General features: G+C 61.0%; 2 protein-coding genes and 1 non-coding gene across 3 annotated transcripts; 2 read left to right on the top strand and 1 right to left on the bottom strand.

Moving 5' to 3' along the window:
• Positions 1-5945: 5945 nt before the first annotated feature.
• RPL10 (ribosomal protein L10) lies at positions 5946-8058 on the top strand. Its single transcript, XM_056108712.1, has 7 exons — positions 5946-5970; positions 6077-6122; positions 6792-6850; positions 6931-7038; positions 7183-7321; positions 7574-7736; positions 7813-8058. The coding sequence occupies exons 2-7, from the start codon at positions 6100-6102 to the stop codon at positions 7963-7965; spliced, it is 645 nt and encodes a 214-aa protein (XP_055964687.1). The 5' UTR covers positions 5946-5970; positions 6077-6099; the 3' UTR covers positions 7966-8058.
• On the top strand, positions 7389-7525 carry LOC130017970 (small nucleolar RNA SNORA70). The gene has a single exon (XR_008791465.1). It is a non-coding gene; the product is annotated as a small nucleolar RNA SNORA70 (small nucleolar RNA).
• Positions 8059-8401: 343 nt separating the features above from the next.
• On the bottom strand, positions 8402-13564 carry DNASE1L1 (deoxyribonuclease 1 like 1). The gene is made up of 8 exons (XM_056108701.1): positions 13427-13564; positions 11318-11518; positions 11133-11221; positions 10962-11048; positions 10265-10365; positions 10077-10189; positions 9750-9998; positions 8402-9673 (listed from the first exon to the last, which is right to left on the bottom strand). Exons 2-8 carry the CDS (start codon positions 11447-11449, stop codon positions 9545-9547), a joined length of 900 nt encoding a protein of 299 aa, XP_055964676.1. The 5' UTR covers positions 11450-11518; positions 13427-13564; the 3' UTR covers positions 8402-9544.
• Positions 13565-14104: the final 540 nt, after the last annotated feature.

The raw sequence follows: 14104 nt of genomic DNA, 5'->3' as shown, positions 1-14104 counted from the left end.
GGCCAGCAGGGCCAGGCCGAGGGCGAGGGCGCGGGAGGGGAGCGGCGACGCTGCGCTAGGGGCGGGGGTCTCGGCAGCGGCGCGCAAACGCCCCCGCGCAGGGGCCCCGCCAAGGCCCGGAGGGCGGAGGCGGCGGGCGGGCGGGCGGGCGGGCGGGCGGGACCGGGCTTGCGGGCCGCGCCCTGACACCAGCGGGCCGCCTCCTCCGTCCCCCTCGGGCCGCCCCCGGAAGCCCCGCCCCGCGGGAAAGGCGGCTCGGCCAATGGGCGGGCGGAAGCGGAGGGGCGGGGCCTACGGCGCCCGCCGACACGCCTCCGGCCCAATCGGCGGCCGCCGCTGGCGTGGGTGCCCCTCTCGGCCCCGCCCCGCCCCGCCCCGCCTCCCGGGCTCTGGGTCGTGGGCGGGGCGGGGCGCGGCGCGGGCGCGCGGGAGTCGCGGGTTCGGTCCCGGGACGCCCAGCCCTGCCCGTGCCGGTGGCGCCTCGGGCCGCCTCGCCCCGGCTCCCGTGGGAACGCTCCGGGGGCCGTAGCCCCTCGGACGAGCCGCCGGGGCGCGGGGCCGTGCGCGTGCGCGTTGGCGTCTGGCCTGCGGGCGGGTTCAAGTGACCCCCAGGGCCGCCGGTTTCCGGTCTCCTCGCTCCAGGCCCCCTCCCACGGGCCCCCGGTGGCCGCCGCCTCGTCCCGCCGCCCCCCGGGCCCCAGTGCCTGTGTCGTCACTCCCGCGCTCTCCCGGAGCACTGTCCCGCGGCCTAAGCGGGCCGGGCTTGGCGGCGTCGCCCACGATTCCCTGGGAGCACCCGCTGACCGGGCGTCCCGAGTGGGTCGGGCCTGCTGGTCCTGCGCCCCTCTTTGGGCTCAGCCCTGGGAGGAGGGGGAGTTGGGAAGGGCGTATTCGTCGTGGCCTTTCTTCATCCTGCTCCCTCAGCGCTGTGTCTGCCCTGCCTCAGTGTCCCGCTCTCCTAACAGATGCCTCTGAGTGCAAGCCCTGGCAGCTGCGGACGGGACATTGACCTTAAAAGATCCATTGGGCAAACCTGGTACTAATCTCGGCCACTCTACACATGCTAGGGGAAAAGGGAGCTCAGATTGAGAAGGGAGCACCAAATAAAGGGCGTTGGGAGGATCTTCCCAGGATGGGAGAAGCATGCTGAAAGTAGACTATAGACCAAATATGATTGCCACTCAATGCCTCTTTTGCAAACCACAACACCCAAAAGGAGAGAGAGAACAAAGGGGAATGCCCTGCCACAGAGGCAGGGTGGGATGGGGGAGATGGGGGGTGGGAGGGATACTGGGATTGGTGGAGGTGGGAAATGGGCACTGGGGGCACTGGTGGAGGGATGGGTATTTGATCATTGTATAATTGAAACCCAAGCGCAAAATTTGTAAGTCTACAACTCTACCTCATGGTGTTTCACTAATAAAAATTTTAAAAAAAATACAAAAAAATAAAAAATAGACTGGATCGTCACCCAGAAAAAGAAAATCCATGGGTCTGGAGCGATAACACTGCAGGTAGGCATTTTCCTTGCACGCGGCCGACCCGGGTTCAATTCCCAGCATCCCATATGGTTCCCTGAGCACCGCCAGGAGTAATTCCTAAGTGCATGAGCCAGGTGTAACCCATTTGCGTTGCTGGGTGTGACCCAAAAAGCAAAAAAAAAAGGTCCTGCCAACTAGCCTAGTGATGGGCCAACTTCCCTCAGTACTCTGATAGTTTTAAAGCAAATAATCAGAGTATCACCACATGAGGATTTTGAGCAAGATTGTGGACTCAGTTTCCATAATATTTCACCCAGAACCAACAGCTACTCAGTTACTATAAGCCCATGTGCTCTGCAGTTTTATGCTTTGATCTGTCAGTATCGGTCTACATCTTCCAATGCCACAGACTAAACTCCACTTGTTTTCTCTGCTCCCTTGGGTTGGAGAGAATCGACTGTATAATGAATGCCTGAGGTGTTCTTTTATCTATTTTTAATACTGCTATGTTCTTATTCCTAATGTTGCCATTACAAGATGGAATGCTCATTAAGTTCTTTTTGGAGAATTACCTTGAATTTGGGTTTGGGTTTTGCTGTTTTGTACAATGCTGGGTAGTGCTCAGGACTTGATCATGATTGAGCTTGGGGATCACACTTAGAGGGGTTCATGGACCATTTGTTGTACTGGTGATCAAACTTGGGCCAGCCATGTACAAGACAGGCACCTTACCTGCTGTGCTGTCTCAGCCTGATTTTTTTAATTTTTAACAACTGAAGCAAAATTGTTTTATTGAAGGTAATTCAAAAAGATGTCAGGTGTACGAGATGTGTGTTCAAGATAGAATGCAAGATGGAAAAGCAGAGATGAGAGAGTGACACATGTTCAAAAGAAAACAGGGGCCACAAGAAAGCCTTTGACTGGTCAGAAACACTGTCATTTTGTTTATTTATTTTGCTTTTTTTGGTCACACCTGGCGATGCACAGGGGTTACTCCTGGTTTTGCACTCAGCAATTACTCCTGGCAGTGCTCGGGGGACCATATGGGATGCTGGGAATCAAACCGGGGTCGGCCGCATGCAAGGCAATCGCCCTACCTGCTGTGCTATCGCTCCAGCCCCAACACTGTCATTTTAAGGGGAGGTGCCATCCTGTGTACTACTAGGTTTTACTCTTGGCCCTGTGCTCAAGGATCATTCCTGGTGGTCCTGGGCGCCCACACGCCATCCTTACCACCTCCCAGTGACCCCGTTCCCCAGGAAGATGGGTACTCCCCCCACAGGTGGCCAGTCAGTGGCTGGCCGTGGGCAGGGCAGGGCCTGCAACTGCACTTGATTTTAGAGCCCAAGCCCCATTTCAGGGCTCCTCACGGCAGAGTCCCAGGTGTGTCCGGGGAGTGGCAGGGTATCCCGAGGGTGCTACTGCCTCCTCATGCCGGCACTGCCTGGGAGAGGTGAGAGCGAAGAGGACCACCTTCGGGCGTTTGCACACAGGAGGCCAGAAGTCCCGCTCCGCGTGGCCCTGAGCAGAACAGGAAGGACCCACAGCACAGACTCAGGAACAGCCCCGGAGTGGCACAGGGTGTGACCTGGAAGAGGAGGAGGAAGAAGAAGGGGAGGAGGAGGAGAAAGAAGAGAGGGAGAAGGACACGCAGAGGAGAGAGGAGGAGAAGGAAGAGAAGGAAGAAATGATGGACGAGGAGGAGCAGGAGATGGAGATGGGGGAGGGGGACATGGATGGAGGGAGGAGGAGACGGAGGGGGAAGAGGAGGACATGGAGGGGCAGGAGACGGAGATGGGACATGAGATGGAGAGGGTAGGAGGACATGGAGATGGGAGGATAAAATGGTGCAGAGAGGAGGAGATGGAGATAGAAGGAGGGGATGAAGGGGAGGAGGAGACTGAGTTGGAGGGAGGGGATGGAGCGGGATCAGGAGGACATGGAGGGGGCGGAGCAGGGGAGGAGGAGGAAAGGGAGCACAAGAAGAGAACTTTGGCGGTTTCGAGAGTGGTGTTCTGATTAGGGGGTAGAGAGCATTCCTAACTGTGCTCAGGAGGGACCCTGGCAGGGCTGCGGTCCGTGTGCAGTGTCGCGGGGGAGCCAAGGTGGCCCGGAGCCCTGTCCTGGCTCCCGCTGCACCTCAGACGGGTGCTCGATCCGTGGCTCTTGGCCACGGCCGGTCCTCTGCTCAAGAAGGCGTCTGTGCTGCTCAGGAGGCCGGGGAGCAGCCCACGCAGCGCCCAGGGAGCGAACCGGAGAGCTGCAGTCCCGGCCAGCGAAACCCCCACAGGGCTGTGGCGAGCACCCTGGGACCACGTGCTCCCCAGCCGGATCTGGCCCAGACCAAGCTCTTGCTGGCTCACTGGGTGCCTCGCAGCCTCCCTCCCCGCGGGCCTCTTCCTCGGCTCTGTCCGCCTGGGCCCCCTCAGTGTCCTCCCCGCACTGTCCCTCTGCTGTCCGGGGCCGGGACTTCTGGTCGCGATGGTCACTCCCCGGGCTGGATGAGGGCATGGGGGTCCCTCGCCAGCACACAGGGTCCCTGCAGCACTGCGGCCACCCCCACCCCCATCTTGGCCAAGCTGGCGGCGGGAAGTTGGTGGCCGCACGCTGGGTCCCAGGCTGGCAGGGAGGGTTCTCCCCTTTTCTCAGGCTAAAGGCAGGGCTGCAGCGGAAAGCCCCGGGTCTGAAACGGAAACTGGGCGTCCTGGTTGGCCTGATAGGAAGCTAATGATCGGGAAGGCGCAGAAAAGTGGCTCACACAAGAATAGCTGCAGCCAAGTTGAGTGTTCTCTTTGTCAGCCTAAACCTGTGCTGTCTGGTTCCGAACTTGATGTTTGTGTGAAGAGGAGAGCCAAGACCAGCACACAGCTCGACTCTCCTTAGGGGTAGAGGTACAGTCACTGGGTGATTAACATATGATTAAGCTGAAAGTGGACTGGCTGGTGCCTGTGTGTGGTCTGGGAGGGGGTGGGAAAGGGAAGCCTGTGGGCGCACTGGGCACTAGCCCGGGTAAGGCCTTGACTTGGGCCCATGTGTCTGATCCCTCTAGCACTCCTGACTGTAGCCCAAGCTCACCGCCACTGAAAAGTTGAGGAAAAGAGGCCTGAGACCGAATACAGCAAGGAGGTACCTGCTTCGGACACGGCGGGCCGTCTTCAATGCCCCACCAGGAGTTATTCTAGAGTGCACAGCCAGGAGGACGCGCCCCCAAACCAAACAGGCCCTGCAGCGGCTGCCTTGAGCCTGGGTGCCACACTGGGCTCACCTCACCGCGCCAGAGTCCTGGTTCCAGTGGCGACCTGGCTGTAAGGAATGAGCACCGCAAGGGTGGCAGGGTGGCATCTGAACGTGCGCATGGAAGGGACTCAGAGGGTCTCTTGTCAGGGCCCTGCTCGCCGAATAGAACCCTCCGTGGCCTGTGCACCTCCCGGAGCGACACCAGCGATCCACTGACCCAGTTTCCAGACTAGCGCTGAAGACAGCAGGGGGCGGGCTGGGAACGGGCCTCCTGGGGGCGTTCCCTGCCGCTCCCGACCGGGGGCTTCAAAGCAGCCCGAGGAAGACAGCTCGCCCGCCCGGTCTCCCTCCTCCCTGGCAGGCGCGGGGCGGAGCCGGACCCCCACTTTCTCAGGAACCAGCTCAGAGACACAGTGAGATGCTGCGAGCCGACGGGCCGGCCCAGGGCCGCGTGCGGGTGCCCTAAGGAGGCTGGAAGGTCCGGGAGGCAGGCCGGGGCGTGAGAAGAGCCGGGGCGGGGCGGGGCCGGCGGCGGGGCGGGCCTCCCTCCCGTCTCCAGGGGCGGCACTTGCGGGGTCTCCCGGAGGTTTCTCCTGTCCCCGCACCTAACTGCTAAGGCCAAGTCTGGTTCGGGACGCTCCGGTTAGGGCAGGGGGTCCGGGGGCCGGGGGGAAGAAGGCCGCCACTTGGTTCGTTCGTCCCAGGTTGGCTCCGTTTCCCGGCGGGAGGAGCCCCACGACCCCTGGGCACACGCGCACGGACGCCGTAAGCGCCAGCGTCGACACGACTTTCAAGTCTAGGAACGCACACAACGGGCGTCTGCCTTGCAGGCGGCCGACGCGGCTTTGATCCCCGGCACTCCCGAGGCCGCCACGAGTAACCCCCAGTACGGCTGGGTGTGGCCCCAAAACAATAAGAAAAATGCCCAGGAACACGTCCTTGGCCGTTGCAAAACCCCACGAGGGCAAGCTCCGCACCCAAGATGGCCAGCCGCAGGCGGGGCTTTCACGCGACGTGGTGAAGCATCGTTCGTCAGTTGGCCGACTAGGGGCGGCTGCCCAGCCCCCGCCCTTCTCTGCGCATGTGCTAGGACTCTCCCGCGTCTACGCGCTGGGCGCCATTGCATCTATGGTCAGGACGTCTCCTAGAGCGTCGCCCCGCCCAACCTAGTCTCTATGGTTCCTCGGCGTGAAGATAGGCTGTCTATATAAGGCATGTGCGGGCGTCGGATCTCCTCTTTCCCTTCGGCGCGGTGAGTAGCTGCTGTTGGGTGCTACTCGGGTGCCTTTCCCTGCTCGCTCGCCTTGTTTTGAGTTAAGCCCTTTCCTTCGTTTCCCACTTTGTTTCTTTCATTACAGCCAGTGAAGATCCTGGTGTCGCCATGGGCCGTCGACCCGCCCGGTGGTGAGTGCCAAGTTCATCCAATTTCCTACTTTGTCAAGGGAGCCTTGTCTTGGTTGAGCCGCGAAAAGTCACAGTAGGGTGGGGCTTCCTTAGCGCTGCTTTCTTGAGTTGGAAATGCCCCGTCTGGACCCCAGTAACCTCCAGATGGTTCATTACAGTGTGCGTTCTTCGCTCATAATTCACGGCAGCTTCAGAGAGCGATCCCCTATTGTGATTGAGGCTTGGTCCGCCCCTGAGCGCACAGCTGGAGGTGACGGCCACTCATATTCCACTCCCTGCCCTGGAAGTTGGTCTTTTCGGTTTTGGTGCCCGCCGCGGCCCTTTGTGTGCTGTCGGTGTAGTTTCCGGGCCGCGTGGGGTGCCTTGTCTCGGGACTCCAAGGGCAGGGAGGCGGTTTGGTCGCCGCTGCCCGGCAGGGGGCGTCGGATCCGGCTTGGGCATTGAATTTTCACTTGCTGGGGGCGCTGTGACGCCACGTGCCCAGAACAGAGGAGTGGCACTGGGTGTCGCTGGCGGGAGTGAGCGTCCTTCCCGGGCTTGCCTGCAGTCCAATGCCCCTGCGGAAGCTCGTTCTTTGCGTCTCCCGTTTCTTTGGCTTGCGGCGGTTTCTTGACGGGAACGGCGCCGCTCATCTCCGGCACTGTTCCCCTCCGTGTTCTCTCTCCGCAGCTATCGGTACTGTAAAAACAAGCCATATCCGAAGTCTCGCTTCTGTCGAGGCGTCCCAGGTATGTGGCGGGGCACCCCCCGATGGGTCGACAGCCCCGGGACCGGCCACGCGTACTGAACGTCCCCGGAACTCTTTCAGATGCCAAGATCCGCATCTTCGACTTGGGCCGGAAGAAGGCCAAAGTGGACGAGTTCCCGCTCTGTGGCCACATGGTGTCGGATGAGTACGAGCAGCTTTCCTCGGAAGGTGAGGCGCTCGGCGCGCGATTAGTCTTGCCTCGACGCGAAGGCGCTCGGCGCGCGATCGGTCATGCCTGGGCGCTCCTCCGGGAAGGCGCCGCCCGGAAAAACCGGTCTCACGCCGCCTCACGGCTGCTCCCCCGCCCCCCAGCTCTGGAGGCCGCCCGCATTTGTGCCAACAAGTACATGGTGAAAAGCTGTGGCAAGGATGGCTTCCATATCCGAGTGCGCCTGCACCCCTTCCACGTCATCCGCATCAACAAGATGCTGTCCTGCGCAGGGGCCGACAGGTGAGCCGGCACTCGCGTCCCGATCGGACTTGGCCGTGGGGCTGGGGGGGGTGCGGGACGGTGCCCGGTGCAGCCAATTAAGCCGACCGTGCTCTCTGCCCCGTGGGGCCCGGTGTGCAATGGCTGCCGACAGCGAGCAGCTCCTGGGTAGTGTACGCAGCCTGTGCCTTGTACGGGCTGTGAGAAGGGACCCTGGACACAGCCCTTTGTCCTGCTCGTTCCTGTCTGCTCTCACACTGGCCTCCATCTCAGGCTCCAAACAGGCATGCGGGGGGCCTTCGGAAAGCCCCAGGGCACGGTGGCCAGGGTCCACATTGGCCAGGTCATCATGTCCATCCGCACCAAACTGCAGAACAAGGAGCATGTGATTGAGGCTCTCCGCCGGGCCAAGTTCAAGTTTCCTGGTCGTCAGAAAGTAAGTGGTGCTTTGGCCTCAGATCTGCACCAACTCTTCAGCCGGGGAACTCATGTGGGTTTTTTTCCTTCCTCAGATCCACATCTCCAAGAAGTGGGGTTTTACCAAGTTTAATGCGGATGAGTTTGAAGACATGGTAGCGGAGAAGCGACTCATCCCAGATGGTTGTGGCGTCAAATACATCCCCAACCGTGGGCCTCTGGACAAGTGGCGGGCACTGCATTCCTGAGAGCCTTGGAGCTGTGCCCTCCAGTCCCTGTTCCCCACCCCAGCACTCAAGCGCCCCATCCCACCCACCACAATAAAACCTGGTTCTTAATCATCTCTGTCTGCATTCTTGGGGGTGGGGGGTGCTTGAGCCACTCTGAAGTGGAGGGCTGAGGGAAGGGGGTAACCAGAGGGCAGCTGGGGTCAGAGAAATCTGGGGCTTTGTTTTCACCAACATCCCCGAGTGTGGGGGGTCCATGGGAGTCATTGGAGACAATAAAGGACATATCCTTCAAGCCAGGTGTAGGCTTGTCCTTGTCCTAACCCCAGGCTCTTGCCATCACCTGTACCTTATATCTCCAAGACTTGTTACAGGCTCCTGTGTTCCCGGTATGCCATAGCCAGGTGCTTTGTCCTAACAACCCCAAATCTCATTCACAGCCATCCCTAACAATTATAATAAGCTTTTATTTTTGTAAACAGTTGGCTTCAATGGCCCTGAAGTCCCCCTTCTGGACTCGAGGACTTATGGGTCAGGGGGATTGTCACCCAGGAAAGCTGTCACAGCAGCAAGTGCAGTTGCTCTCGGTAATGCACCTCCATCTGCCCTTGCTGAGATCCACGGACACTGGCAAGGTGTCTGAACATTGCAGTACGGTGGTTGACAACAGGAACTTGCGGATAGCCTGGGCACTTGGTTCGCTGGAGCCGAGGGCCATTGTCCATTTCTTGCTTTGTTCTCACGCTTCTCTAGCATCCCACATGCCCTCTAATGCAAGTTGTAGCCTCCAACCCATGAGGAACATTATTTTGCAGGGGGTTGTTGCGGCCACACTTAAGCTCTATGCTTGGGGATAGAACCAGGATTAGCTCTATGCAAGGGAAGTACCTTACCCCACCTGTTATCTCCACCTCAACCGGTTTAAGTAGTGCCTGGGATTGAACCTAGGCCTCACGCAGGCCAGACAAACCCTACTCCATGAACCACATCTCCACTGCTGCCAGAATTTGTTTCCTTTTGGCCTACACCTGGTGACAGTACTGGCTGTTCCCTGTGCTGTGGATTTGCTGCCTGGTAGCACAAGGCATGTGCCTGAGCCTGGAGCCATCCCCTCTGTCCTAGTAGGACCTCTGTCAGCTGTGAGCCCCCTTTCCTTTTTCTGTTTTTTTTTGGGGGGTGCCACACCCAGATGCCCCGGGTATACTCCTGGTTCTGTGCTCAAGAATTCCTTGTGAGGGCTTTGTCCCTCATGCTCAAGGGACAAATGGGATGCCAGAAGTCAAGCCGGGGTGGGCCACGTGCAAGGCAAACGCCCTCCCCTCTGGACTATCGCTCCCACCCCAAGTCCCCTTTCCTAAGCCTTGTGGTTCACCTAAAATCAACACCCTGCGCCCTCTGCCTGCATTCCCCCTCAACCCTGGCTGGACCAAGCTTGAGGGAGCCTCCCTTTCTCTTCCACATGCTATCACCAGGCACAGCCCCAGCCAAGAACACCCACAAAGAAGAGGACTGCAGTCCGATGGCGGAGAGAGACAGTGAGGCTGTGGCGGAGTCCTGGAGGCTGGTCATCCTGGCATGTGGGCAGCAGGCCCGAGCAGTGTCAGGCCACTGGGCCCAGCCGCAGGGGCACGAGTGGCAGCAGCAGCATCGCCAGACTGAGGGGTTGCAGCTTGGGCATGGCCCCACTCAGTTCCACCTCCACCGGGTAGTGGTCACTGACGTTTAGGGCCTGCGGGACGTGCAAGTGAGCGTCAGCATCTGCGTCTACCCCCCCGCTCCCCAGGCGCCTTCCGCATTCCCTTTACCTCCATCTCGGAGAGCCCGAAGCCGGTGGGGAACTGGAAGGCCGCGGCGGCCTTGAGCAGGCTCTGGCAGCGCTGGCCGTGCAGCACAATGCGGTCATAGGCGCAGTGTGTGCTGGCCCGCACAGTGGTGTCCTCGTCGTCGCTGATGGCCCAGTGGAAGGCGGGCTCAGTCCGCAGGACCAGCTCGCTCAGGCGCTTTTTGCTCAGCGAAGCACAGTCAGCATTGAAGTCCCCAAGCAGGATGACATCCTGGGGAGTGGGGGATGCTCAGCTCCGCTCCCACCCCTCTGCCACCCCGTCCCCTCCTGCACCGTCGCCCAGCCCTACCTCACTCTGCCAGTGCTGAGAGACGTCTAGGAACACGTCGTGCAGGGCGTTCAGCTCCGTCTCCACTGCCTTGGGAGTGGTGTGCAGTGGCACGAGCACCAGGCTGGGCAGCACTACAAGAGGAGGCTCAGTGCTCCCACCGGCTCGGCCACCACAGCCTCCCCCCACCCCCGTGTCTGGTCCCGTACCTTTGCTGGGCAATGTGAACTGGGCCACGAAGGGCTCCCGGGCGAAGAGGTCATCTTTGTCATTGTACACGTAATGACTCAGGACCTGCGTCCTGAGTGTCCTGCAGCAGGGAAGCAGGTCCCTGCGTCACCAAATTGGGCTCATGGCCTTCAGAGCTGAGACCCATGGAGGGCGCCCTCACCGGCTCCCCCTCATGGCTCCCCGGCACTCCTCTTTTGTGGCTTTGGTGGCTCGATCTGTGGGAGGAACTGCGAGCAACACAGCTCCAAGCTGCCCAGGCCAGCGCAGGTGGCGTGTGAGCAGCACAGATAGGGTCACCAGCCTCGCATCAACCCAAGGACATTGTCACCCCATCCCCCACCCCAGGAAAGCCAGCCCCTTCCCTCCACCCTGGAGCCACAAATCTGTCTGCTCCAGAGAGCTGCCCCTTCCAGAAACTTCCTGTGAAGTCACCAAATGCTGCGGACACACAGGCACACTCACGATTGTGCTAGGCTCATGCCCGCCCTGCCCAATGCTGCACCGGCAGGTGGGAAAGCACCGTGCTCAGCTGGAGGCACCAGGTGCTCCTTTTTGGCACTGTTGTGCACAGTGCCACTGGGAGGCGTGCCCGGGTCCTGCCGTGCACTCCTTGCACGAGGAGCCCGGCTGGGAGCCACCACCTGTGCCGTGCGGCTTTCGGGGGAGGAGGCTTACCGGTAGATATACACGTACTTCTCCATGTACGTGCTGCGGCCCAGCAGGGGGCTGCTCAGGGACGCGTAGGGCCCCGAGTCACCATATCTGCCAGAACAGCAAATGGGGATGCCGAGGTCAGGGAACCTGAGGCCTGGGTGCGCCCCCGCGAGCCCCCCAGACCCTCCTCACCGATTGAGTTCACGCAGCAAGAGGCTGATGGCACTGTCTGAAGAGTCCACCACCTCCTGCAGCACCATGATGTCACAGCGGGCCACGATCTGTGGGACATGGGGGTCTGCTTAGCCGTCCAGCCCTCCCGGAGGAGACTGTGACCAGTGCACACAGGTGCAGCAGGGCCGGGAGGCGCCACCTACCGGAACGAGTGTGTCCAGCACTTTGGCCACTTTGGCAAGGGTCAGCCTCTGGGTATTGAAGGCACAGATCCGAAAGGCCTCAGCCCCCATGGCCAGGAGGAGGAGCAGCAGCAGCGCGGCTGGGGAGCGCATGGCTGGGTGTGGGGGACCCTCAGGAGGAATCCAGCTGTGTCCAGGCTGCGGTCCTCGCTGGCCTTAGTTCTGGGAGGACAGAGAAGGCCTCGTTCCGCTGCTTGGATTTGGTTCCGTGCAGAGTTCCCGCCCCTCCCCGTGGGCACCGTCCCACTGGGCATGGAGACTTTGGCCTCTGACTCCAGCGAGTGTGTGGTGCCACGGTTTGAGCCCAGGACCTCAATTGAGCCACATCCCTGCCCTTGGCCTTCAACTCTGGGGGGGGGGGAGGGTGACACTCTTTTTGTGGGAAATAGGTTTATTGGAAAGTTGAAGGCTAAAGGAAGGAAACCCCCCAACCGAAGAGGAACTTAGCACGACTAAGTTCTGGACCACAACTTTTGGTGCTTGGGGGCAACTCCGTGCTCTGTGCTCATAGATCACTTCTGGCCTCAGCAGGGGGTGCTGGGCACTGAACCAAGGTTGGCCACATGCAAGGCAAGTGCCTTCCCCTGTACTATCTCTCCTCAGAGTTTTTTTCCTTCTTTTTGGGTCACACCTAGTGATGCTCAGGGGTTCCTCCTGGCTCTGCGCTCAGGAATTACTCTTGGCGGTGCTTGGGGGACCATATGGGATGCCGGGGATCGAACCTGGGTCACCCGCTTGTACGGCAAATGCCCTCCCCGCTGTACTATCACTCTAGCCCCTCTCCTCATAGTTTTTAATCATGGTCGTAGCCAGGTGGCACGCGACGGTTCGGCTACATCGTTTGGGACATCGGATTTGGGGCCTTTAGAGAGTATTGCAGCCACCAGCCATGCCCAGAACCTGGCCTGGTCCCGTCGCCGCCCCCGAGCTCCTTTTCCCCAAGGAACCCCGCCTCCCACCCTCCTGCCACACTCCGCAGCGCCCCGCTGCCGTCTCTGCCTCTGGCCACTCCAGGGAACCCCGCAAAGCACCCGGCCGCCTCCCTCGGCGTCGTGTTCTCATCCGGGCGCCGCTGGGGAGACTTCCCTCCCCTCACCAAGGGGATGCCACCTGCAGCGTGTGGGTGCGTGTGCCGCCCTGGCTTAGCTGCGTGCGACCCAGGGCCTCTGGGTCTGCGGCCCCCTCCTGGCTCCTGCCAAGTCCTCTTCTGGCTCATGTTAGATTGCGAGGGGGGATGTGTCCTGAGCTGGAATGGCTGCGTCACGTGGCAGGCAGCTGTTTGTAAGAGTGTGAGGGACAGCCATCCCATTCTGCAGAGTGCCTGCACCATGGGCCACCGGTGCCATCAGGGGCCACTGCACACACTGCATGCAGCAGGCCTGGGGGCAGCCCCCAGAGGAGAAGCAGAGGCAAGCCCCCACCATTGCCGTCTGCAGTTCCTTGATGACAGATTTTTTACTCTCATTAGCAATTGGGAGGATGGTCTCTGGTCGCCTGAGAGATGGGATCTCAAAGGCCAGTTCCTGGCAGCAGAGTTGCTGGGTTCCAGGGAGCAGCACTTTGGTGATCTGAGATAGCGCAGGCGGCCCCCACAGGGCCACCAAGCCTCTTTCCCACGCCTCCACCAGCTTCTCCTGCATGTCTCTCTCAAGGTACCTTTTGTCTGAGTCTGAGGCTCAGCCCCTCACCCGCACTCCGCGCCAATCTCCCTCCTCCCTCTGTGTCCACTGCTTCCCTCTAGCACCCACTTTCCGCTTTCTTGAGATTTCCTGCCTGGCTTTCCCGTGCATCTCCGTCACCCTCGTCACCGGGAACAAGGCCCATTTCCTCGTCCAGCTGCTCTGTCACTCACGCCAGCCTATGTCTATTTTGGGATAGCTTTGGGCTGCTCTGGGCAGACAAGGGCAGAGCTGGAGGCTCAGGGGCCAGCCCTGACCCCAGCAACCCAGCCGGTTAAAAGTCCCTGCCTCACCCTCAGCCTACTGCGGGCTTCCCAAAGCCGGCTCTGCCCAGACCCGGGAGCTCTCCCTCCGTCTCCAGCCCCCGCCCTCGGCCCAGAGGCCCCCATACCTGAGCTGACCAGCCTGTGCCCACACTGGCCTCCACTTTGAGCAGATCGCAGCCGTCCCAAGAATTGCCGGCCTGGCCTGGCGGGAGCGGAGCTGAGAAAAGAGGAAGAGGCTGTGGGCCGACTACGGTCCCGCCCAGGCCGGCGACGCACCCTTCCCTCGGGGGCTCCAGGAGCACGGGCGCCGGGTTTGGGAAGGGCCGCCCTGCCCGCCCACCAGCAGCCGGGACCGCCTTCTCGGCCCGCCGCCGGCCGACAACGCTGCTGGCCCTGAGTCACTGGGGCGGTTGGCGGCGCCGCCCGAAATGAGTGGTTGCGGGGTGCCAGGGAGGAGCTGGAGCCCAAGGCAGACCCCCGAGCGGTGATGGCAGCCAGGATCTCAGCCCTGCCCCGGTGCCCGCCAGGAACCTGCTGTCTCCTCCACCCAGCCCAGGGGACCTTAAGACGGGGGCAGTAGGGGGCCGCGGCCGGCCGCAGGGACACGGAGCCCTAAGAAGAGGGAACTGGAGAGTTGCGGTTCAGTGTCCTGGGGAGTGCTGTTCGGGCAAAGAGGGGTACTGGGTAGGGTCCTCCTCTTGGCTGTTGCGCTCTTCCACGACACTTAAGTTCTAGTCGGGGGTGGGCTTGCGCCAAAGGTCGGAGAAAATTATTTTTGTTTTCTTGGGCGCTGGGGGTCGACC

This window comes from Sorex fumeus, unplaced genomic scaffold, assembly GCF_029834395.1.
Source record: "Sorex fumeus unplaced genomic scaffold, SorFum_2.1 ptg000232l, whole genome shotgun sequence".
NCBI classification, from domain to species: Eukaryota; Metazoa; Chordata; class Mammalia; order Eulipotyphla; family Soricidae; genus Sorex; species Sorex fumeus.
This window is presented reverse-complemented; position numbering and strand designations above follow the sequence as displayed.